The sequence below is a fragment of the Sceloporus occidentalis genome, unplaced genomic scaffold (genome assembly GCF_023333645.1).
Source record: "Sceloporus occidentalis isolate IW3139 unplaced genomic scaffold, rSceOcc1.0.p SCAF_16, whole genome shotgun sequence".
In the NCBI taxonomy this organism is placed as follows: Eukaryota; Metazoa; Chordata; class Lepidosauria; order Squamata; family Phrynosomatidae; genus Sceloporus; species Sceloporus occidentalis.
In genome coordinates, this window is record NW_028316996.1 from 7,107,501 (window position 1) to 7,134,586 (window position 27,086).

The 27,086-nt window shown below is 40.8% G+C and overlaps 1 protein-coding gene across 2 annotated transcripts in view; it reads left to right on the forward strand.

Moving 5' to 3' along the window:
• The window catches only part of LOC149302981 (band 4.1-like protein 4A), a 96,123-nt gene that overhangs the window by 17,358 nt on the left and 51,679 nt on the right, over positions 1–27,086 (forward strand). For both annotated transcript variants that reach the window (XM_089481850.1, XM_089481851.1), the window contains exons 2-5: positions 17,283–17,387; positions 24,598–24,649; positions 26,033–26,111; positions 26,907–27,004. In XM_089481850.1, coding sequence (XP_089337976.1) covers positions 17,283–17,387; positions 24,598–24,649; positions 26,033–26,111; positions 26,907–27,004 — 334 coding nt within the window. The remainder of the gene's footprint in view (positions 1–17,282; positions 17,388–24,597; positions 24,650–26,032; positions 26,112–26,906; positions 27,005–27,086) is intronic.

Sequence of the window (27,086 nt, forward strand, 5' to 3'; positions counted from 1 at the left end):
TCGGTAAAAAAGCTGGCAGGAACCTTAGGAGAACCCTATAAGGCAGGAATAGGGTGTAAGGCTCAAAGGCACACAGAGCTTGCAACTCGCCAATTCTCTTGGCAGAAGTGATCGCCACTAGGAAGGCAGCCTTCCAGGAAAGGTACTTCATGTCCACGCTTTCCAATGGCTCGAAGAGGGGGCGAGCATAACCCCCTGAGCACGACAGTAAGGTCCCTCTGAGGGACTGGTCTCAGGATCTTAGGTTTTAACCTTTCAGCTCCTTTAAGGAACCTCCTAAAAAAACCCGATATGGCTAAGGTGTGCACTCTGAGTGTAGAGGGAGCAAGGCCTTTATCCAGTCCATCTTGGAGGAACTGTAATATGGAAGAAATGGGGGGGGATCTGAGAAACCCACTTAGTTCTTCGCACACCATAATGAAAAAGAGCGTCTAATCCGGTTGTAAGCTCTATTAGTAGACTCCACTCTCGAATGAGACAAAGTCCTCAAGACCCCAGAAGAAAGTCCACTATCCTTCAATAGGGAGCTGTCAGATTGAGAATTCTCAGATCTAGGCGAGAACCTGTTCCCAGAAACACAGGGTTCTCTGATATTGGAAGCTTCCAGTACAGACCCTGACTCATCCCCATGAGCTGGGTGAACCATGACCTCTTTGGCCAGAATGGAATTATCACAATAATCGAGGTCTGGTCCTGTCTGATCTTCATCAATACCCTTGGTATCATGGAATTTGGAGGGAAGATGTAAGCCAGCCCGAACCTCCAAGGGATGGACAGAGCATCTATCGCCCAAGGATTGTCCTCCCTGTATAGGGAGCAGAAGATCTTCACCTTGGCGTTGAACCTCGTAGCCATTAAGTCGATTTCTGGCATTCCCCACCGAAGAGTAATTTGATGAAATACTTCCTGGTTTAGTGACCATTCGCCTGGAACACTGAGACCCCGACTCAGACGGTCCGCTACCACATTGAGAGATCCCCGAATGTGGACTGCAGAGAGGTGGGAGAGGTTCTGCTCTGCCCAAGATAGGATCATTCCCACTTCCTTGAGAAGAGGTTGAGATCTCGTGCCACCCTGTTTGTTGATTTAATAAACCGCCGTCATGTTGTCTGAATGAACTCTCAGCGCTTTGCCGTGGATTTGAGGAGCAAAGTGAAGGAGCGCCAATCTGATTGCCCTGAGCTCTCTGAAGTTCGAAGACATAAGGCTCTCTGGACGGGACCAAGTACCTAGTACTGGAATGTCCTTTAGATGGGCTGCATCCGTGGTCAACAGAATCCAGGGTGAAATGAGGCCGTCCTGCAGGGCAGCAGGGCAGCAGATAAAAATAGGATACACAATCCAACAGGAGGGAACCTGAAAAAAGTAAAATAAAGGTTAGCAAGCTAACACAAGGTCTCACACAGAGACCACCACCTGTCCCAATATGTCCAAAGGACAGAAAAAAGCACACTGTGGTTAGGGGTGGAGTTCCCTTTATAGGTGGGATAAAGGGGGTTAATTGCTTATTTAATTGTGTAAATCATTAATTTTCCGCCTGTCCTAATTGTTCATAGGGGCAGTAATACCCCTCTTGTGCTGCCAGTTAGGACGTAAGGGAAAGGTCTGTGCTAAATGTTTTTTTGTTGGTAGCGGGTAAGCCGTCCAATGATAGTTAGTTGCTGTTTGTCAGTAAGTGCTCAGAGAGCAAGGCTTTTCTTTTTGTTTGTTTTATTTATGTTTGTTTACAGACCTTTTAATAAAAGGACTACAATTCTAAAAATAATTCAGCCTTATGTGGTATTTCAAACCTTAAGACTGTGTGGTTACATGATCCCAGCTCACAAAATACATACATATATATATATATATATATATATATAATTGCTAACAGCAATCACACTCCTATCATGCCCAGGCATGGGCATCATATTAATGTGATTACAGCCTCCCTATGCCATGCTATCCCCCCCTTACACATCCATGCTATCACACACACACACACACTCATTCACAAACATTCAGCATAAACTACAGCATAACACCCATCACTCTCACACACTTACTAATCCACTCTCACGTAATGTTTTCCTACCTTTCCTCTGTTAGTTACTTTTCCTCCTCCTCTTCGTTCTTCCTCTTGACTTTTCTTCTTCTTCTGTGTCCTGTCCTTCCGGTGCAGTAAAGAAGGTGGGCGTGGCTTCAGTGCTGTGTGCCGGGATCTGACATCAAATCCCGACGCACAGCATCAGTTGCTGCGCGCATAGCAAGGGAGCAGGATCGGAGGTCTGTATTAACAGACCTCCCGCTCCCTTGATTGATTTTAAGCCGGTTGGGGTGAGATTTTTGATCTCCCCAACCGAGCTTGCTCCTCCAGCGGCGGACATTAAGGAATTGCTGCTGCTGCTCCTGAACCCAAGGTACTTCTTCCCGAACGTTTCTCAGGAGACAGAACTTGTTATCGTACCTTCATGACATCCTGCCAAATTTTGTTCTCACTTCAACCCAGAACCTATGCCTGATCACATGAAGGTACGAACTGTTATTTCCCTACTATCGGGTGAACCACAAATCTGGGCCCATCATTTACTACGCACCAATAATCCTGTTCTGAACTCATGGGCCGATTTCAATCATGCCATGGACACTTTGGTGACCCTTTTCGCACTACATCTGCACATACTGCCATATGTGCCTTACGTCAAGGGAAGAGGCCAGTGGAGGAATATGTGACTGAGTTTCGAAGCCTGGCTCTGGAAAGCAAGTGGAACGAACCAGCACTTTTGGATCAGTTTCGTCTGGGTCTGGCCGAGGGTTTGAAGGATGAACTGGCCCGCGTGGGCATTCCTGACTCATTGGAAGACCTTATATATTTGGTCATACAGCTAGACCGCAGACTTCGGGAGAGACGCCTGGAATGCGCGGCTTCAGCCTTTCCTCCCCCGAGACTTCCTTCCTGCTGTTCCTACCATCAAGCCTCCAGTGACCATACCCGCGGAAGAACCAATGCAGATCGGATTGGCACGTGGTCCACTGTCAGAGACCAAGAAAGCTCGTCGTAGGAAGAACAATCTGTGCTTATACTGTGATCAACCTGGGCATCTGATCTATGCCTGTCCACGACGCCCTCCTAAGGGTAAGCTCACACATGATAAAGTTTGCCTAAGTTCCTTCCCTAAAGACGGTTCTCCTCACCTATACATCTCCTTGTTTCTACAGTGGACCAATAATTCTACTACCGTTTCCGCTATCATCGACTCTGGAGCCAGCAGTTGCTTCATGGATCAGGACTTCGCCAAGCAACTGCACATACCAACTTTAATCAAGTCGGCTCCTATACATATCCAAGTGGTTGACGGGTCTCCCCTATCTACCGGACCCGTTACACAAGAAACATCACCACTCCATGCACTTTTGGGGAATAATCATACGGAATATTTGAACTTTGACCTTATCCCATCGCCCATGTTTCCGGTGATTCTTGGCCTACCCTGGCTATGACTCCATAATCCTACGATTGACTGGTCCAAGGGCACCCTCTCCTTCCAATCTCTGTTTTGTCGCAATCAGTGCCTGGCGAATCACCCAACACTCCTGTTGCTTCCCGATTGTTCGTCCTCTCCTCCTGATCCTCGTCTTCCTAAACAATATGCAGGTTTCAGTGACGTATTCGACAAGAAGGGAGCTGACACACTTCCTCCGCAAAGGACTTATGATTGTCCCATTGATCTCCTCCCGGGCGCTCCCATTCCTTTCGGCAGGATATTTCCATTATCAGAACCTGAATTACATCACCTTAAGGACTATATTCAAGAAAATATAGCTAAAGGATTCATCCGACCATCCACTTCTCCAGCAGGTGTAGGAATCTTTTTCGTGGAAAAGAAGGATGGGAGTCTGCGACCCTGTGTAGACTATCGGGAATTAAATAAAATCACTATCAAAAACAGATATCCACTACCCCTCATTCCAGAACTCTTGGATCGACTCAAAAACGCTCGGATCTTTACCAAGATTGATCTCCGGGGGGCGTACAATTTGGTCCGCATTCGCAAAGGGGATGAGTGGAAGACTGCCTTCCGAAGTCGATATGGACATTTTGAATACCTCGTAATGCCCTTTGGGCTGTGCAATGCCCCTGCTACATTCCAATACTTTTTAAATGACGTCTTTCGAGATTATCTGGATATCTTTTTGGTGGTTTATTTGGATGATATCCTCATATTTTCATCAACCCTATCTAATCATCGTGACCAGGTCAAATTGGTTATTGAACGCCTCCGCACACATCACCTTTACGCTAAGCTGGAGAAATGTCAATTTGAAGCCGATCGGGTAGAATTCCTGGGGTTCATCATCACGCCTGGAAACCTGCAAATGGACCCTAAGAAGGTGTCAGCTATTCTGGAGTGGCCGGTGCCTCTTGATAAGAAAGGGGTTCAACGTTTTATTGGCTTTGCGAACTAGTATCGCAAATTTATTCGGAATTTCTCTCACGTTATTGCACCCATCACCAGATTAACCCGTCAATTCCCTCGTTTTGCATGGACACCGGAAGCACAGGATGCTTTTGACGCTCTGAAACAGCACTTTACTACTGCTCCTATCCTCATTCAACCCAAGGTGGCTGAACCTTTTCACTTAGAGGTGGATGCTTCAGATCTAGCGGTAGGAGCAGTCCTATCTCAAAGACACGGGGAGAAACAAAGATTACACCCTGTGGCTTACTACTCGCGTAAACTCACTCCGTCCGAGATGAACTATAGTGTGGGGGACATAGAATTACTGGCCATAAAACAGGCTCTGGACGCTTGGCGTCATCTGCTGGAAGGGACTAAACATCCAGTAACGGTATATACTGACCACCGGAACCTTGAGTATCTTCGCTCCGCACAGCGACTATGCCCTAGGCAAGCTCGGTGGGCTCTCTTCTTCACCAGATTCAGCCTACAAATCACGTACCGTCCTGGATCCCGTAATACCAAAGCGGATGCCTTGTCCCGGTTACCACCCGTATTGAGTCGTCCGGAGACCCTGCCAGATACTATTCTTCCCTCCAGTCTGTTTCTCACCCACCAGCCATCTCTCATGGACTACATTCGCTCCTTATCCCGTAGAGCTTCAGTCCCGAGAACAAATCCTCCTATTCGTCGTACCCGAAACCTGTTATATTATCGCAATAAGATATATGTACCAACCCCGGCTCGTTTAAAGGTATTACAAACCTGCCATGATTCTCTCCTCTCCGGACATGGAGGCGTTAAAAAGACCACAGACCTTGTTCGACGCCAATTCTGGTGGCCTTTGTTGGATCAAGATGTGACCTCATTTGTCCGTTCATGTACCACCTGCGCTCGTACCAAGACCCTACGCAGAAAACCAGTGGGTCTCCTCCGCCCGTTACCCACTCCTTCGGTTCCCTGGTCTAAAATCTCTATGGACTTTATTGTAGATCTACCACCCTCAAAGAAACACGACACAATTATGGTGGTGATAGACAGGTTCACCAAAATGGCACACTTTATTCCCACCATTGGCATCCCCTCTGCATCAACCACGGCCACCTTGTTCCTGGATGCAGTGTTCCGGCTTCATGGATTACCACAAACCATCACTTCAGACCGTGGGGTACAATTCACGTCTCGTTTCTGGAAGGTTTTCTGCCGCAATCTGCACATTCGTCCCACTTTGTCCACAGCTTTTCATCCGCAAACCAACGGTCAGACGGAACGTCTAAATCAAATATTGGAACATTATTTAAGATGTTACACCACGCACCTTCAGAATGATTGGCTCCAGTTCCTCCCTTCCGCAGAATTCACCTACAACAATCAGAAACAATGTTCTATAAAGATGTCACCGTTTTTTGCGAACTATGGTTATCACTCCACCATGATTCCTGGTCTGCCGACCGAACCCACAGTCCCCGGAATTTCAGACCGAGTCGCCGCATTAACGAGTCCTGAAGCAAAATCTGATCAAGGCACGTAAGGCCTACAAATTGTATGCAGATCGCCATCATTCCAGTACCCCTACTAACCACTGCGGTGACAAAGTCTGGCTATCCACAAGCAATTTGCGCCTACAGATACCCTCAAAGAAACTGGGACCTAAGTTCATTGGCCCTTACAGCATCACTAAAATCATCAATCCAGTGGCAGTACAGCTGAAACTACCTTCTACCTGTCGGATTCATCCTGTATTCCATGTGTCGCTGGTCAAACCATGGGTGGCCAATCCTTTTCCTGACCGGGTACCTCCTCCTCCGGCTCCAGTTGTCATCGATGGAGTTGAAGAGTACGTGGTACAAAAGATTGTAGATTCCAGGATCCATCGAGGGCATCTAGAATACCTGATACAATGGAAGGGGTATAGCTCGGAAGAAAAGGCCTGGGAACCTGCTAGTCGGGTCCATGCTCCCATGTGTGTTCAAAGGTTTCACAAATTACATCCTCTCAAGCTAGGTCATCCACGCCCCCGGAGGTCGCGTCTTGCGGGGGGATCCTGTAAGGCACCTACCTTAAACAGCTCCCGGTCATCCTCTTCTCACTCCCGGCAGAAACGCCGGCACCGCTCGTTGGAACTTGAAGCGGCCGCTTCATGAATATTTATGAGGCTGACCGCTGACTGGATTCTGCTGCATAGCGACGCAGGATGCGATCAGATCCCGGACGTCGGGGAACGCCCCCCCCCGGGCTATTTAAACCTCTCTTACCTTGTCCTCAGTGCTCAGTTATACTGGTGCTTCCTGTATCTCGTGAGCCCCTCCAGTATTCCTAGTTGCTTTCTCGTTTATCCGGTATTCGACCCTGGTCTGCTTAACGGTTCCCGTGTACTTCTGGCATCCTGACTCTGGCTATCCTACGACTCTGTGTATCTCTGGCATCCTGACCCTGGCTATCCATACCGACTACGTGTACCTCTGGCTTCCTGACCCCGGCTATCTCAACGGTTCCTGTGTACCTCTGGCATCCCGACCCTGATCTACTAAACGGCTTCCTTCTGACCACCCGTGCTTACAGCTACACTGCCAAGCGCCCTGTTACCCTCACCAGGCCCCTTGTGCGTGTTCTGTTCTGAGCAAGTGTGTTCCATTCCTGCATTCCGGATTCCTCCTGGTAAGACGAACCTCACACAACTAAACATCTATATTTAAAAGATATCGCTCTGCACCTAGTGCTTTAGGACCTCTTCCACACCCTGAGCGTTTTCCTTCGGATCACATTTAATATATATTTTTTTAACATATTTTTTTCCTCCTAGACTTCAGTGAGTATTAGGCTTTTTAAAATGAATACAGTTAAAATAGATAATTGCGGCATCGCAAGGAAAATGAAGGCATAGTACATTCTTCTGGGATTTACAGCTTTTGGGCGCTCCTGTGAGATTAACGCCCAGTAAATCAGACCGATGGGTTCCTGCTTTTACGGTGTACAAGCCTTTTAGCTGACAGCATCATACAAAGCTTGGGTAATTGTTAATGCTGTTATTGTGTCATAAGAGGCTCTTAGGAGATGGGAGCAAGCTTAGGCAAGCTTGCGTCTCTGATCTTAATGTGATACTCGCATTACTGGCTAAATTACTATGGCCATGACAAATGTGTGTGCCTGTCATTTTATTGATCATTTACTTAATTATTGCATTTCTCCTGTAGTGTTGTTTATTCCCTTCCCACAATCCAGTAGTCTTACCACATGACAACATGAGGTCAATATCACACACACATAGGTCACAATATAACAGTATGAGGCGTCATGATGACAACTGGCCCAGAGATTTCTGCACATTTTAAAGCCACAGGAAAATAAAAGCGTGTAGTTTTTGGGGATAGTGTGAATACCTTGTACTTGTCTAAACTATGCACTTCTTTCAGGCTCGGACCGGACGGCTGGCAAACTGGGCAAATGCCGGGTCGGTCGGTGCCAGATAATGTAGGTCGCTTACCCTTTAAGGCCACTTGCGTAGTAGACCTGGTCCTTTAGTGTGGCCACCCACTGAATAAACACAGCTGCACATTGTGCGAGCGTAAGAGCCAAAGATACAGTCTCGTGTATCTAGAAGGTGGCCGAACATGCACCATTTATCGACCACTGGTCTTAAAGTGCCAGAGCGATTTAACGCCCCAGTCTAGCCCTGAGTTGTTTGCATGTTTGGTTTATTAATACACATATTTTTATTTCTTCTGGACAAATCCATTTCAACAAATCCATCCCCATCATTTGCATGTACCTTCACATTGCTAACCCAGTCACTTAATAATAAAATTACACATAAACATAATCTTGATAGTTACAAGTAGTATTGAAATGTATACATTCAATGCAGAACAGGATTGGGTCATCCTATATCTCTGCCCTTTATTCTATTTTCAAGTGACCCAACATTGCACAGACCCTTAAATTGTATTGTATGAGTGGCTTTCAGTCTGCTTTGAAAGTCTTTCCAACGTCCTTAAATATTTTTCATATCTAAAATTAATTTATGGTTTTAATATAATGATGGGTTCTTCCTAAAACCATATTATTTGCCACTTTAACCAACGCTGTTTAAATTAAGAGATCCATTTTGTTATATTTAAGTTTTTTGTATCCCAAGGAACATTAAGTAATATAAATTATCCGTACAGTGAATTGTCAGGCCCCCGGTGGCATATAAAATGAATAAGCAGTTTAACGACTGCTATTATTCTGAATGAAGAAAGAGATTGTATAGCGCTTTAGGGATTACTTTTGAAGTAGATATTTTCTTAATTGGGGCATTTGTTCAGACCTTAAAAATAAGCTTTTTCATTTAGGTTTTCAGCCATGCATAAAATTGCTCACTTGCATGTCTATGTATTTTAATTGCTCTCTTTGAAGTGAAAGTTTAATATGGAATGGTGGGCGAATTACAAAAACAAAGTCTTAAGACTTTAGGAAACAGTCTAATTATATTTTGTCTAGCTTGTATTCTACCGAAATGTTAAATAATGAAATTATGCTCATTGGTCTTGCTGTTAACCCAAGTTTTGGGGACATTTGCTGTGTGAGGCTTTCATTGTATAGCGAGTCCAGTTGGGACCATAGTTGGGTTAGCTGATGTCTTCAGTTCCTCTACGGTCTGCCTGCTTTTGGGCGCTCTCCAACTGCAGAGGGCACCATCTGCTCCTAAGGCAGGGCTCGACAAATCCCAGGTGCCAGGTCGCCATGGCTACTGAGAATTTTGTCCTGGTGCCTAGGTCAGGGGTGTCCAATGTGCGGCCCTAGGGCCAAATGCCGCGTGGGCTGGCAGACCAACCAACAGGATTGAAAAGCTGTATACTGATTGTTTACATGAAAATGTCCATGTCCTTTATCGAACATTATAAAATTATAAGAAAAAGATTTCCTTTTTTCAAGTTAGTTTGAAAGTCATCAGTAAAGGACCAAGAACCTGACAGTGGAAGCATCAAGCCTGTCATTCCTCTGGCAGGTAAATGAAACCTCCGGAGGCATCACTAAAAGTTAAATCACAAAGGTGTTTATTAAAACACTGTTACATACATGAAAGCATCCACCATACGCAGGTAGAATGTGAAGCATTAAGCATTAGCCTCCAACATAAAACCTTCTGTTAACTGCGAACACCTTCTTGGTGAGCCGTTTTTGACTGGCTTGTCCTCTGGACCATGGAATGAATACACCCAAACTACCAGCCCCTGTGCTACAGCACACCCTGGTAACATATAGAAGACGCGTTTGGGAATTGAAATCAATAAAGAGGACGGACGGGCTGAAAAGCTCCCACGTGGATCCAAAGCAAAAGTGGGAAACGTCATCAGTAAATCCTTAAGGGGGACCGTGCTGGTTAGACATCCATATGGATGCTCACTGAATTTTATCTAATGAAAAATTGCAAAACTGTCCCCCAGCAGTTCTCATGAATACATTTTATTCTATAGATTGTGAATATCAGTTCAAGGAAACCTCTCATTATAAAAACCAAATAGGTGGATGTAATTGTCTACCTTTTGATATTCAATGATATTTTTACTTTGCTATTTTTGCTTACATCTAATGGTTGTGATAAGTTTGTATAGAAAAACACAATGGAAATAGAACCGTTTGTTTTGAAGATATTTTATGCCCTATTTTAGAAAAAGCTTTTTGTGTTGTATCGAGAGTACACTTTCTTTTGTTTCGTAAGTATCCAAAATTGGGTTGTGTGTTAGGGATCTTCTAGGAAAATATCTATTCGTAATGGATTGCAATGCGGCCAGGCTTCTGGTCCTGCGTATATCCAAAAGCAGCAACATGCAAAGAGAAGTAATATCCCTTTTTTTTCTTTTTAGGAGTATTATGCTCAGAAATTAATTAAGGGCCATGACCATTATATCGAATTGGACTTTAAAGAAAAAGTGTCACATCAGTGACAAAACCATAATTGAATTGGTATTGAAAACTGTATTTCACATTTTTTGTTATTCAGATTTATATTTCACAGCTCAGACATCTACAAAAGGCATATCCAGGGCATTTCATAGAAATCATCATTCACTTGTCTTGCTTTGTCAGTGTGAAAGCTAAGACTGAGAGACATAGAGCCAAGCTATGTAGCATAGTAGGAGTATTTCTTCACCTTTACTATAGAGGACTTTACTTGTTTCCATTATTTTTCAAAAATGCGAGTGCGGGAGCTATTTTAATTAATCCATATATGTGGGGCATAGAAATAGATTTGAAAATATCAGATCCCTAGTGGCTATGGTTTAGTGGTGGGAACAATGGAAAGTGTTTAATAGCCCGATGACACTTTTGCTTCCAGACATCATGTTCAGAAAGAGTAAAAAAAAAACCCATTGAAAGTATTGATTTTTTAATATCAGTTTGCATCTACATCAAGCAAGGAATAAGGAATGTGCTAAGAAATGTATAAAATATAAAAATTCGTAACTGTCGGAAAAGTAAAAGTGTTCAAATTCTCATTTATAATTATCTGTTGTGTGGGAGAATGGAAGATTCTAGACATGGGGATAGTATGAGAGATGAAAGATACTAGACATGGGAATAGTGTGGGAAATTAAATATTCTAGACATGGGGATAGTATGGGAGATTAAATACTCGAGACATGGGGATAGTATGGGAGAATGGAAGATTCTAGACATGGGGATAGTATGAGAGATGAAAGATACTAGACATGGGGATAGTGTGGGAAATGAAATATTCTAGACATGGGGATAGTATGGGAGATTAAGTATTCGAGACATGGGGATAGTATGGGAGAATGGAAGATTCTAGACATGGGGATAGTATGAGAGATGAAAGATACTAGACATGGGGATAGTGTGGGAAATGAAATATTCTAGACATGGGGATAGTATGGGAGATTAAATATTCGAGACATGGGAATAGTGTGGGAAATGAAAGATACTACACATGGGAATAGTGTGGGAAATGAAATATTCTAGACATGGGGATAGTATGGGAGATTAAATATTCGAGACATGGGAATAGTGTGGGAAATGAAAGATACTACACATGGGAATAGTGTGGGAAATGAAATATTCTAGACATGGGGATAGTATGGGAGATTAAATATTCTAGACATGGGGATAGTATGGGAGATTAAATATTTGAGACATGAGGATAGTATGGGAGATTAAGTATTCGAGACATGGGGATAGTGTGGGAAATTAAATATTCTAGACATGGGGATAGTATGGGAGATTAAATATTTGAGACATGGGGATAGTATGGGAGATTAAGTATTCGAGACATGGGGATAGTATGGGAGATTAAATATTTGAGACATGAGGATAGTATGGGAGATTAAGTATTCGAGACATGGGGATAGTATGGGAGATTAAATATTCTAGACATGGGGATAGTATGGGAGATTAAATACTTGAGACATGGGGATAGTATGGGAGATTAAATACTTGAGACATGGGGATAGTATGGGAGATTAAGTATTCGAGACATGGGGATAGTATGGGAGATTAAATATTTGAGACATGAGGATAGTATGGGAGATTAAGTATTCGAGACATGGGGATAGTATGGGAGATTAAATACTTGAGACATGGGGATAGTATGGGAGATTAAATACTTGAGACATGGGGATAGTATGGGAGATTAAGTATTCGAGACATGGGGATAGTATGGGAGATTAAATACTCGAGACATGGGGATAGTTTGGGAGATGAAAGATTCTAGATATGGTGAGCTATTGTCGTGTAATTTAACATCATGAATGAACCAATAATGGGTAACTCCCACCAATAGTTTTATTACTAGGGTCATCTTAAAAATATGTTCTCTAAATATTTCTTTTTTGTTAATAATCCTATTTTTTGTCATATATACGGTTTGCAGGTAGCTGCATATTTGCCATGTGTATGTGTTCTAGCTCTGTAGTCGTACTCGAATCTACTAGACAAACACCCTGATTCCTTATCATACTGTCTGTGTTATACAATAGACAATCGGTAATCGCCCATCCGGAAATTCTGACTAATGAAAATCCATGAAGGAAGGGACTACTTAGCATTGCCCATTGCCGTAAAGAATTAACTCATTGTGCAGAGAAGTGCTAAGAATAAAAGCTTTTTCTTGAGCCCTGGCATCTCCAGTCTGGAAGAGTTATTGAAATTAAACTGCAGGTTTCAAGAGGTGTTCAGGTATAACCCATGGGATGAAATGCAAACTGACTTTATTAATTAATTTATAATGGTGTCCCAAGCCCAGATTTCTATGAAAAGTGATGGGCAATTATGTCAAAAAAGACTGCCAAAATTAGCAAGTAAGTGACACATTGACGAAACTGCCAAAGCTGTCGGATTTCTGTAATGTAATTGCAGTAATTTCTGAGAGTGCTGACATTTTTTGATGCACCTCCAATTCTCATCTGGTAATATGGAGACCCCTATGTATATTAAACAGCTGTTGAATGTGGTGTTTGGGCAAAGGGCAGCATTGTGGGAATCAAACATAGTATGTGAGGAGACCCAAACTTTCATGCCAATATAGATTCTCACAGACATTTTGGGTGTTTAGGTTGCATGATAACCATTTTTAACACTAAACTCATATATTCACCCATCTGCAAGTTGTTAGTGAATGCCTGCAATGTTAACGTTTGTGAGTTTCAGGGCATGCAAGGTGAATGAAAGCTTTCATGTTCTCACCTGAAACACGTTAAATTTTGTTACAACATCACCTCCTGCAATATAATTACATTAAAAACAAAACACAGGATTCTTAGGGACTCCCACACTTCCCCTATGATGTGGAGCAAGGGGGTGATAATAGCAATCCGGAAGGGCATAGTCCCCATATATACCCCCCTCAACCCATCCGCTGCTCAGAAGGATGGAGGACATTTTTTTAATCACTTGTGCACACTTGTAGCTGCAAGTTGCCAACTTGCATGTAGTTTAGTGAATAGACCCCATTGTGGGTAGGAATATATACTGAAAATGCCTATCCCCAAATGAAGATAGACATTGCGAGTAGAATTGTATCCTTTCAGCGTGGATGATTTGATAGGTGCACTCAAGTGTCATAATGTAGCTATTGTCTGTCTAAAAACACATTAACAATGGTAAATGGTTAAAGTAAAGTACATGACCATCAAGTGTCAAATGTTCAATATATTTAACTTGCCGGTGGCAATGTTTCCATCAAAATAACATTCTTTTTAATTTTACAAATTACAGTATTGTAATAACGTACAGCGGCGCGGCATGCACATTAAATAAAATAACCATTAGATGTGCCGCAATTATATTCGCTGTATCCATTTGTCAGCTGAGGGCAAATTGCATTTAAAATGTAATGGCGGTTTCATTATGTAGCAATTAACATGCTACAGCAGGAGTGTGTATTGACTCGGTGAACTGATATCGGTATATCTTTTCGTGAGGTAGTGGGCACATCTGCAAAATAAAAGCTAATTTTTACATCAGTACCTTTCTATCACCATGGGCCATCTTTACAGTGGTGTCCTTTGTCTCTCGGTCACTGAAATAACTTGAAAGGCCGCATTAAACCTTAATGTCTCCCTTTCTAGCAGCTTTCATAGTGATCGTGATGACATTGCCAGCCATATGTTAGCAACCTTGTCTGTCTATGCAGTGAACTGTATTGGAAGACAGAAGGTTCAGGAGAGATATAATTCTACAACTTTTAGACCCGATAGAAATTTATTAGACCTAATAGTGCCTGTGCGCTGATGATTTTATAATAAAAAGATGAAAATAAACCTGCATATCCCTTAGGAAATTGTGTGTTCATAATAGGTGAACTTGCCCGGGTTCCTTGGTACCTTGCACGGGGATAGGCATTCTCTCACACTCGTTGTCTGTAGAGCCAAGACTTACTAAAAGCCACCAGAAACTCAGAACTCCTAAAAGTCATTTGAAAAGCACTAGTGAATGTAGCTTTAATCCCCCAAAGCAGTACATCACCTTTATATGTTCTAAGGACCTGCTGTGGTAGATGAAATTGCAGTTTACTGTATTTACTATAGTGTTGTGCTTTAGGGAAATATTTCATGGTTTTTTTGGTTGGATGGAATATTTGATTACAATGTATTCTTTTTTTAAAGCTAATGATCCAGAATACTTGTCCATAATGTAGTTAGCTTTTATGTGTATGAGTGGAAACACTATACTCCATGTCAATGTGTGTGTCTAGGTTTATAACAGGATCAACCCAATCAGGCTTTATCATCAATATTGGATAATAAGTAGTCAACAGATTATTTTATTCATTGGTATTATGTTATTATTTAAAGTAAGTTTGACCAAAGTAATGTTTAAAATTAATATTGCCAAAAAGAAAATGAAGTCTTTAGTTGAAGGTGATACCTTTTATTGGGGCAACATAAAAAACGTAAAGAAGACAAACAGTGTGTTACTACAGAGTTGAAGCTCGGGTTATGGCTTGGACTGGTCTCATCGCTGTCAGACTTTATAGTCACTTGCACATTTTTTAATCTACATCAGCCATGCCTTCTCTAGACCACAGTCCTATTGTATAAAGCAGCGGATTGTATAGTGTATTGGCCTTGATATAGAGATACTTTTTGTTAGCACAGCTTGTCAGCTGAAAGCAAGCTTTCTAGATTTCACTTGAGAATGATATTAAAACATTATTTATAGCTCACTGAAACGGGCTTTGTTCTGAATGGCATATAGTATAAATGTGTACTACAAAGTTTCATTGTGCTTAAGGTTTTGAGTTGTCGAGAAAGCATTGATTATGTTTTACATTTATGTGTGTTTTGAGCGCTTTGACTTGTTGTCTTTTGCTTGTTTTGAATAGTTTTCACCATTTCAGTGTTCTCGGTAAATCATATATCTATACATATTTACATCATTAGCTTTTTACCAGGAGGGAACACATTTTGTGTTTTGGTGAAATGTCTTTTTTACGGACATTATTTATTCTCATCTATATTATTTTTTATGCTCTTCTACTTGCTACTTTTATGCTATCAGACCCATGCTAACCACAGGGCTAACTAACAGCTATGAGTGTATTCATGTGAGGTATGAGAGAATGGCCATCTCTTATATGATGCTGCCAGCTTTGCCAATTTTGACACGTTCAACCACATCCTCATAAAAAGTTTCTAAAAAGTCAGATATCTGTACATAACACGCGCCACATGATGTTACACACTTTCATTCACGGGTCTAATTATTTTTGCACATGTCTCAAATGAAAAAGAAGCTTTATAAATTCTAGCAGTCCCAAATACCAACACTTTTCGATATTTGTGATTCAAAATCTCTATTCTGTTACACTGGTATGTCATTGCCAATTGTCTAAGCTAGAAAGTAATACTACTTTCCTTAGTTGTGGAAACTTGAAGAGTGCGTGGGTATTTATACACATGTATAATAAAGACCAAAAGTTTCCTTTGTGACTAACATGTCAGTGCAAAATACACCCAAGGATTTCTAGTACATAATACATAGATAATGACATGGAGTTGGCGCACACTTAGCTCATCCATGTATATACACACGGTGGCATATTTACCTAAGACGTTGGGCCTCACACCTCCAGGTCTGTGGCTGCTGTCCTTACTGCGAAACGCTGATATATGACATCATATCCCAGTGTTCCGTGTCTTAAAGATGGGCAGCGCCATTTAATGCATTCTATAGTGTCTTTGCTGAATCGACACAGTCTTCCATAGTGTCAGTGTGCCTGTTGGCGAAATAAGAGATCTCCCTTATAACTGGCCCATTAAGCAGCAGCACATTGGCGGCCTGATAGCCCAAGAGGAAGATCTTCTGTCCTAGGAGTAGTTAGCCTAGGCCAGAATATATCCTTCTAGATGGACAATTGCCCTCTCAGTAAAGCTGGAGGCATTTGACTTGTATTGACCTTTCTAGGCCTTGTGAGTGAAGTTCGACTGATCTCTCTAATGAGGAAAGCTTTGGTTTCAGATGGAGAGGGGTGCCTTGTGAGACATTCATAACATGTTTTGGGTTCATTCAAAACATACTTGTATCTCTCTATGCAATTAAACAACTTTGGATAAGACCAGAGTAATTTATTTACATAACCTAATGTGTGTGTGTATGTATGTATATATATATATATATATGTGTGAGGTATTGCTGTGGAGGACTTGTGTAGACATATATACATACATGCACACACACTGCAGTATCTGATCTCCTAAAACAGGGATACCATGGTATGAAAACGGGACAGAGGAATTGGGTTCCTAATGATTGCCCCCACCACAAAAAGGGGAGAAAATACGAAGCCAATTTTGGACAAAATATTTGTTCACATATAACTTTAAATATATATATAATCTATAACTATTCCTTGGTCAAAATAGCACAGTGTGATGTAGTCACAATTGTAAATACATGCATTATAAATATTATGTGCACATTTTCTTGTATTCTTGGATATTCCTAAACTAATGCGCCTCTTGTCTTGGGTTAGTTTCAGTGATTTGGAGGTACTCCCAAGAGGCGCAGAATTTTTGCATTCTCCTATTATGTTGCTCCTGCATGTGTTTTGGTTATAGAACAAAAGAGGTTGAAAGGGGAAATGTTTGAGAACAATGAAATGTCACTCGTGACAACCAGCAGCAAAAATACAAAAGCAGCCGCTACCTATGCGCTTCATACATTTTTGTGAATTGAGTGAATTATACTAAGGAAAGCACAGAGAGGCTCTTGCTGTGAGGAGGCCAAATGAAACTCCTGGTCAATAAACAAGGCCTTGCTTTAGGCTGCAGTAAACGCATGAATGGCGCTGATAAAGCTGGAGTGTGCTTTTCAATAGTATCTGTACATTCTTTCCCACAGAAGTCAACGAAAGGCTCTGTTGTCCTGGACTACGTATTCCGTCACCTAAACCTTGTGGAGATAGATTACTTCGGACTGCGTTACTGTGACAGAAATCATCAGACGGTGAGTGAGAGACAAGGGAGATCCAGGCTTCCCAACCATAACATTTCCCTCTGCGATGACCTTTTGTTGTTTCGATTGAGTTTCTTTCCTTTTTAACGGTTCAGTCAAGGATGGAGCTTAATAAAAAACGGCAAAGAACTTTTTTTTTTTTAGGTATAAAAGTAAAAGGAAAAAATAAGCAAGACATAGTTAGAATGAAGACAGAGCTGTAAAAGGGGATAAGAGTTTCATAAAGCTGATACATTTACTAAATTTGCTCGTTTCTTTTCTACAACTAAAACCGTACAACACTATACCTTTAGGTTCAGGTGACTGCCTCAGTAAATGTAGTTTATGTTTAAAGAGAAAACCGAAGGGATCTTAGAAAAAAGAAATTGTGAGACACGTAAAACATATTTTACAGAAAAATACTCTGAATTAAAAACAAATTAAAATAGCTTTGGGGTATACTGGTGAATAGTATTATAGGTAATTAATGCTAATAAAGATATGGTTGGATGACTATGGTGTGGGAGAACTCGACTGCCCCGCACAGAGCCCTGACCTCAACCCCATCGAACACCTTTGGGATGACCTGGAACGGAGTTGCGAGCCAGGCCTTCTCATCCAACATCAGTGCCTGACCTCACAAATGCCCTACTGGATGAATAGGCAAGCGTGGAAGCTGTTACAGCGGGAACAAGGAGACTAACGTCATATTAATGTCTATGTATTTAGAATGCAATGTCATAAAACTCCCTTTTTGTGTAATGCTCAGGTGTCCAGATACTTTTGTCCATATAATGTATGATATATTGAATGTTAGCTGTAAAAATGTTAGTATACATAACTATGTCTATGAAATCAAAATGTGTTTTCACATTTTTAACAAAGGAGACATTTTGCAAGCTGGTAAAAATGTACATTTTATATTTTTTTTTTGCAATAATTTTATCTGCTGTGATCCATAGAAGACTGAAAAATCTGTGTCCCCCGTGGGCTCCTTTTCTTAGCCACTTCAGTATAGTCATTTTTAAACACATGATTGTGACTTTTAGGGCTGTAGCACACTACCAACACTAAAAACATTCCGAGATCCTAGAGAAGAGAGCAGTGGGAAGGGGGGAGGACAGAGGGACTAAAAGAGAGGCTTTCACTCTTAACGAGGGAAACATGGGAATGGGTATAGAAATACTTGGCAGCGAACCTGTTCTCCACCTTCAATTAAACTACCACATTTCCGTGTGTGGTCTTCATTGAATCCACAACATTTCTTATTAAATGCATAAAATACAGGTGGAGAAAAGGACCAAAAAAACACTCATGTCTCATACAAACAGCGCTTAGTCACAGGCATCAGACGCTGTACCCCACACCTCCTTTGTTATCATTATTCATGGAAATTACAGATAATAGGATTACTTGATATTAAGTCTGTAATTGTTATGGGTGAAGCAGAGCCATGTGGGTGGATCGTCTCATAAAGCATGTTAACTCGCCTCTTTGTTTCCTGCAGTGTCTCTGAATATTGAACCTATAGGAACACGCCTTCTGCTTCATAAGTAAATGTTTTGTGTCGTTCACTCGCTTTTCCTTTAAAAAGCCTGTGCTTATTGTAATTCTAGGTTGTCATATCCTGTTATACCTTCTACAAGATGTGTCAGTAGAAAACAAACATTGCCAGCCATAAGCCCATGCCAATGTACATGAGCAGCTACTGGCAGGCTTACTGAACAAATAGCATGCATGCTGGGCATTGCGGAAATTACGCTTCAATTATTTTTCTTATTCAGACAGGAAATGTAACTTTCAAGGTAATCAGTCCTTTGTTTTGAGAGCAAATGGCTAATTGTTACACAGATTGCTGGCAATACACATTGTTGCTGCGTGGCACAGGACATGCCAATTTGCATTGTAATTAGCCATATGCAGCATTCGCCATGATTTATCTTGATGAAACTATTTAAACTGATTCAGTCTTTGTTATGTCATAGAAGATGCCAGCTGTGTCTCTGTAAGCGAGCATTGCCATGCTTTGTATGCATGCATAAGGTCCACTAAGTCGTAATGATTTTTCATTTGTTTATGACCAAACATTATTGATTTAACATTATTATAAATGTGCTTAACATAGCAAGGCTTTTGTGGGTTCTCCTTTATTGAGAACCATTTCTCCGCCGTCCTACACTTTCTAAGTTCCATCCTGTTCTTGCTATTCTTTGGTTTTCTCTTCCCCAGAATGTATCTTTCTGTTCTCGTCACTCCTTTTTTCAGCTTTCTCTCTTGTCCTCTTTTACACCTAACCTGCTCTCCCACTCCCTGTTTCTTTTTCTCCTTGTCTCACTCTCCTACCCTGGCCTCCTCTTTTTCCTCTTTTATTTTCCTGTCCTTTTCTTACTTCTAATGATTTGGCAGCCTTATTATCCAGGTTAATTTAACATTCTTGACATAGCAGACAAAACACACTGTTTCCAGAGCAGCTTGACCCTGATAGAAGATAAGGTTAAAAAAAAATCACTTTACCATTCACTGGTCTAGAATAAATGATAACATTTTGTATTGGAGTTGAACCGATCTCTATGAAACCAAGCTGGAGTGTAACATGTAAACACATTTAAAGTGTTTTATCAAAAATTGTATTATTTTTTATTTTTTATTCATTGGAAAGGGATGATTAAAGTGCTCATAATGAGCAAGAAATACATTCAAATAACTGTAGGGGAAGACCTTTCCTATGTCCTCAAACTAGAGCACTGCACGGAAGAAAATCCAGTCCAGAGTATTGTGTTGCTCTCTCCTCAAATATTTGCTGTTTAACATTTATACAATGCAGGTAAAATTGATCTATATTCCTCTACATGTGTGTGAATACTATGTAAAAAGTTCAATGAGACTTTTTCCGCTCACACAAATTTATCTTAACATTTTTGTTGATAATGTCGGACCACACTTAACATTGTCCAGAAAGGTATTTATGTTCTAACATGGTCATGTTAGCATTCCTTTTTTCCCCCCAAAGTGTAAATAGAAACTTTCTTTTGAAGATAATGTTAATGTGGATTTATAGTAAGCATACAGTGATTAACTTCATCTTAATGAATGCTCTAATGTATAGGTTTTGCACTTTGGTTTCTGCACCTGTGTTGATTAAAGTTTGGGTTGTGAAATATTTTCTTTAACTTTAAACATGACTGAACACATCAAACAGTGGTAATTCATCACTTTTTATCCTTAGGGTATGTATATAGTTCTCGATTTATTGCATAGTGAATCTGATATATAATAGAGATACTGTGTATCAACATATCAACAGAGTCAACATATACAGTAACTAGCAATGGTAATATCAACGCAAAGGTGTCAGGGATCATCTTATATTCAAGCACTGTTTGTGGAACGTATACAACAGACCATATCGGAGGAGTAAAAATGCGCTGGAACCCCCTTATTATTGACTCATGATCACAATTGTCGACAAACAATTCATATTGTTGCAGACATAGAATTATCATTCAAGTAAACTAGCGTAATAGTGCTTTAGGCTGTCCAGCTAGATGGGATTGATATTTTTGTAACCCTAGTCATACCAATGTATTCTTGGTTGGCGGTTCTGTCGAGCTTGGTGATCATACACACATTACACTAAACACTATGTACACAGCTCTGACTGGGGCAGGAGCTATTATTATAAATATTATATTATTATATGATGAGGCTGTTAATAACAAGTAACCTTAGTGTGAAGGTTTAAAAACGGTCTTACATCAGCATTTCTTACTATAACAAGAGCACTACTCTGGTGTCGTGATTGTGAGAACCTTGCAGTTATGACTCCAAAATTGCCCACCAAAGACATACAAGCTCACCAAGTGCACAACGGTAAAGCCACCTGCATTTTCAGTTAGAGTTACACCCCAGTCATCATATGCACTTGAATGCATGTGAAGGCTGTCAACTTATATCTAAGGTTATAGAGGTGCAGAAAAATGGCAGCAGGTGCTCAGGACTGAATAGTCAAAATTTTAAATATGGAGTTGGGGATTTGGTGAGAATGAATTGCTCAGTGATGAGATTTACAGGCAGATACTTATCCACCATGCAATACCATCAGGGAGGTATCTGATTTGCTCCATACATACAAGTCAGTAAGAACTATCTTCAGTGTAGAAGAACAAGCGATGCTATGGCCTCCACAGAGCCCTGATCTGAACATCATCAAGTATTTCCGGGATTACATGAATAGAGAGAAGCAACTGAGGTGCCTAAATCCATAGAAGAACTGTGGCTAGTTCTCCAAGTTGTTTGGAACAGCCTACCTGCCAATTCCTTTTGAACAGTACTGTATATGTTTGTATGTGTGTTAGCTTGATTGAGTGTTTGAGTACATCATGTAGCTGTCAGTGATCAGTACTGTTAGGAGTGGTCACTTAGGTTAAGGGTGGTCTTTGGGTTTGGGTTTTCTTCAGTGTGTATCACTCTGGTTTAGGGATGTCCGTGGGTTAGTTTTCTTCAGTTTAGCTGCGGGTGGTCAGTACAAGTGTGCATCACTGGGGCTGAGAGTGGTCCGTTAAAGTTTATGTCACTTTAGCTCAGTGTGTATCTGTAGGTCAGTGTTTTGAGGAATCAAATCCTTCCAATTTGTTAGCTCAATGTGGGATTATCCCCTGTAAAGGGTACTGATGTTTAGTCCCTTGTATTATCCATAATATTAAGAAGCCTTGTGATATACTATTCAATGAGTTATGGTAAGGGTAATGATCATAACTGGGAACACCAAAGGGTAGGCAACCCAAAGCTCTTTCTCTTCTGGGGAATTGCTTGGGGAAGGGGTGAGGCCAAACACATTGATGGCAGGGCTAGCTGCACTTAGTGATGAGGCTGGCCCTAAGGACTCCTTAGTAGGTGAAAGGTGGGCGGTAAAGTGTGGGTGACCACATGCCAATCCCCTTCCCGGAGGAAAAAGATACTGACCTAGAAATCCTAGGTATGGGATCCCAAGTAGCATTGAAAGGGTTAGCAGACTAAACGGGCAAATTCTTACTGAAGTGTTAGAGAATTCAAAGTCTTTGTTATGATAGATGTTTGGATATTAATTAACAGCTCAGGGGCAAATTTCATGAAGAGCTGGATTCTGAGCAACTAACATGTTCTTGCAAGTATTTAACATAACATTATGGAAAGTGGGCAGGATATTTAGAGCAAAGGTCAAGGAAAGGTACTTGCAGTACATACAGACTTAAAAAAATATATGCTATGGGGTACATATAATAAAGTCAATATACCATGTAACTAGATTGCTTCAGATTGTACATGGATATTTTTCACATAATGTGTGTTTAGCCCAATACTTCTACAGAGTCCCAGTTGGATATTTTGTTACAATTACTGTCGCTGATGTCCTTTATATGTCAACCCAAGGATCTAAACAATGCCCTGGATAGGAGTGTTTCTATAATCAGCCCCTATGTGGCAGATAAATATATTGGTGCTGGACAGAGTCATCATTTGTGAATTCATACCAAGCAATCCCCCAGGCACAGTGGAATTTCGGCGTTCTGGTGATCCTGTGTGCTAGGCATACATTTTTCCACAATGGAACCACCATAAAGTGGTCCTTCAAGCCTACATTTGAACCTATGGACCGTAGGAATGTTCTGCTTGAAGTAGTAGTTCCATATCAGATTGACAACTAAATATGAATGGGAAGGTGTATTCACAAAGATTACTTCATCCATCAATAAATATGACCTCTTACGAAGGAACAAACCATTATCTCTACCCCTGCAGTACAGTATTATTAGAAACACAAGCAATTGTAAGGGTCTTGCATCTAAGAACCATTTATCTACTGTGTATCTCCATAGTAAATAATGTACTAATATAACTAAGCTGGTGTCTGTAGATTTATTTGATTTAATTTGTATAGACTGTGGAATTGGCAGTCTCTAAACTAACATTATTAGCTATTATATTTGCTTTATACACTTTGATCTGATTACCCCACAGATCAGTCTGTCTTTGGAAATAATGTTACATACATTATGGTTTTATCCTCTCAAGAGCTAATCTACTGCTTGAAAGACAAAGAGCAGACTACTAATGCCTGTGATAAATGTAATGTTGGTTTTATCTCCATGTTCTCTGAAGTACATTATACCTTTTATACTAGTGCACCTGCGAATCTAATTGTTTGCATTCTGCATTTATCTTCGGATGGACATTTTATGATCTTTTCTTGCTATTGTCATGGTATCACTTTTATCCATCAGAGTGGCAGGAGAAACATCAACAAGGCTACATTTTGTTCAGTTCTTTACTAGTATAACGCTATAAAATGAGTGGAGTCTTTAGTCGAAGTTGGTACCTTTTATTAGACCGACCTAGAAGCAGATATAATGTTACACAAGTTTACAGGACGTCAAAGATCTTCATGATGTATTCTATCCATCTTGGCCAAATAGAAGAAGTCAACTTTGACTAAAGACTCTGTTTTTTCAGGCTATTATAGCAAGATCCATTTTTCACTTGGGACCTCAGAGGTCTCTTTTTCAGATGGAAACCTACTATATAATTTCCTCATGTAGAACTCCCAGGCACTTTCTTTCCATTTTCATGACTAGTAGATAAGCTCAGCAACTGTCGAGTTTTCTGTGTATCACAGTAGATTCATATCAAAGAACAATACTTTGTACTTTGTTTTCATACTTTATCTGGGAATCTCCATGTATTGCAGTGTTTGAATATGATGGAATAACTAACCCTCTCTCTGTGCGCTTAAATCTCCCAGTCATCACTTGTACTTATTAAACGTTGCCGCACACATTTGATAAGGTGCTGATGAACGAAGAGATCTCCTGGGCCGGTGCCAGCGTCTGTAACATAATTCTTATTATGCAAACTGTGTATATCCTCTGTGGCTAGCAACACCTAGACAGACGGTTACCTCTAGTCTTGTGTCAGGGATAGTAATATACACTTTTATGTCTAATTCTCATGTTTTTCTTTCTAAATGCCGGTACTTTGTTTAACCCTTTGTATTGTGCAGTTTGTGGGCAGGGTGCATAATTTGTAGTACAGTTTCCTTCTTTGCTTGTCAGTACTAGGAACAGAAACATGCAGACCCGTAATTACAAATAAGAGAACAAGTACGATGCTAAAAGGCGTTACAAGATATTAACTGCATACACATAATGCCAGTTGTCTCACTTATCCTTGTATAATTTTTGTGCAGTACTGGCTGGATCCCGCAAAGACTATTGCCGAACACAAAGACTTGATCAACAGTAAGTATATCACTGAAGAAGGAGTTGTGCAAAGAAGATCTTTGTAGAGCTGTGTGCAAGTAGTAAGAAAATAGTTTTATATTAATTTAGGAATACATGGGCTGCTCCGATTTATGCAGCCCTGCTACCTGAAGCCTTTTTGTATGTTTTTCTTGTAATTCCACTTATAGCCACTGGGGCGTCTAAAGTAACACGGCAGCATTTCCATGATGACTGGCTCCTCCATGTGCTCGTTCTACAGGATTTCTATGCAGTCCCTTTCTGTAAATGTGTTTTGGACAGGACAGTTCTCATTGTTGTCAGCTGACCGTGTTATGGACGTCTTTATTAATGGGCTGCTAGGCAGGGCTTCACAACAGAACCTCACAACAGACTTGTCTGACCAGCTGTACAGGAGCATCTGGTCCTGACTCACTTTAATTAACGTGAAGAAAACAAATTTTCCCTACTGAGTGCGGATTCATTAAAAATCCTAAATGTGATTAGTGAGAGTCCTTGTATGTCTGGTTATACAGCCATTTATTACATACTATATTAATGATTTAAATGTGGCAGAGTCTTTGTTTTACAAGAACTTTTCATTACTAGGAATGGATAATGCAATCTAGGAGCTCTAGTATAAGGTTAAAATGCCTTTATACATTGTGACTCATTACCATTCAGGAGCCACGTACTTTCTGAGTCAGCCTTAGGGCAAGCTGATATTTTTTCCCGATTTCACATGTCGCTGTCGTGCACATGCACAGTGCTGCACCTGCACCATGTGGGATGTATAACCGATGACATAACCATGTGGGATGTATAACATGATTCCTTTATGTGAGTGTTTACATCCCACATACTGTGGGGCAGCTCTTTACATGGACAGCAATATGTGTGCCAGACAAACCCGTTGTACAGTGCTGCGGAATATAATGGCGCTACATGAAACAATAAATATTAATGATGAATGTCCAACCTGGCCCCCATACTGGGCCTTAATGGTGCTGTTCCATTTGCTCTGTTGAGCAACAGCATTAAAACCAAATTGTTTGTGCTGTTGAACATCTAAACCATTTCCAGATCTAACGTGTTAATCATGTACACTTAATTGCCACGTGACACAAAAGCAGGTACTGATAGACTGTTGCCATGGAAACGGAAAGGCTTCTTGAAATGATGTGCACAATTTTGTGAGGGAAAAAATAAAATTACAAAATAGAAAAAGCTTTATTTGCTTTAAGTGAGGTAAGGAGCAAAACGGACCCTGCTACATTTGCATAATCTAGGTAAATATTGTTTAAATGTTGTTTCATACTGTTCTGTAAATACCATTTTTCACATTCAAAAGCTGTTACTGATAATTGATGCATGTGTTTATATTTGCTATTTCTTTTTTTGCAGCTGGACCTCCTTATACACTTTATTTTGGTGTAAAGTTTTATGCAGAAGATCCTTGCAAATTAAAAGAAGAAATAACTAGGTACTGTATACAATGCATTTCGCTATATACTGAATCGCACAATTTGCCGGCACTTATTCTTATAGCTACCCCAATCTATGAGATGTACCGTGTGTGATGGAGCTCAATCCAGCCAGTAAAGCACCTTTAATGAAGTTATAGGAATAGGCACTGAGTACCAGGACAGTCATCCGGGGCTAAAGCCAGTACCTATGTATGGTCCCGGGCAAACAGGACTGGGGGTCCTACGGCTCGCAACGCAGGACTGGGCCATTGTGGGCAGGGTGGTGGGAACAGTGTACAGAACATGGGATGGGATGGGAAGGAGCCTATCTTTAGGTTTGTACTGCCCCCCCCAAGATTTCTGATGGCAGTCCTTTTCGGTTCTTCGGTTTGTTAAGTGCAGGGATGCCATTCAAGCTTCACACACTAACACAATTTTAATTGGCTGTTTTATTGAGACTAAACACTAATTGCACTACATACATCACATAAAAACAACACACAGAGCTTCAGAAGCCTTTTGTATGGCAATAGCCTATTAATGCTGGCTTTATGTCACATGATCATTTTGTGTTCCCAGAAAAAGTATGAGACAAAAATTTAAATGATTAAAGAATTATTTCTGGGAATAGTCTGGCATTGAGTATCGGAACTGATACTTCTAAAAGTATTAAATTCTGTAAACTTGATGGACAAGCTTAAGTAGGCGAAACATTCTCAGCTTGCCTTCTCCATCAATCCACCTGTCCTGTCTTCCAGAGAACATTCATACGCTTTTGTGAGGAAATAAAACCAAAATATATTTTTTCCTAGGTATCAGTTCTTTTTGCAAGTGAAGCAAGATGTTTTGCAAGGTCGTTTACCCTGTCCATCTAATATTGCTGCTCAACTTGCAGGATACGCTATCCAATGTAAGTATATCTGCATAAGCAATGCTACCAGAAACTGTTGGTGTAATATAATCCTGTAATAATAAAAAAATAATTTTATTTA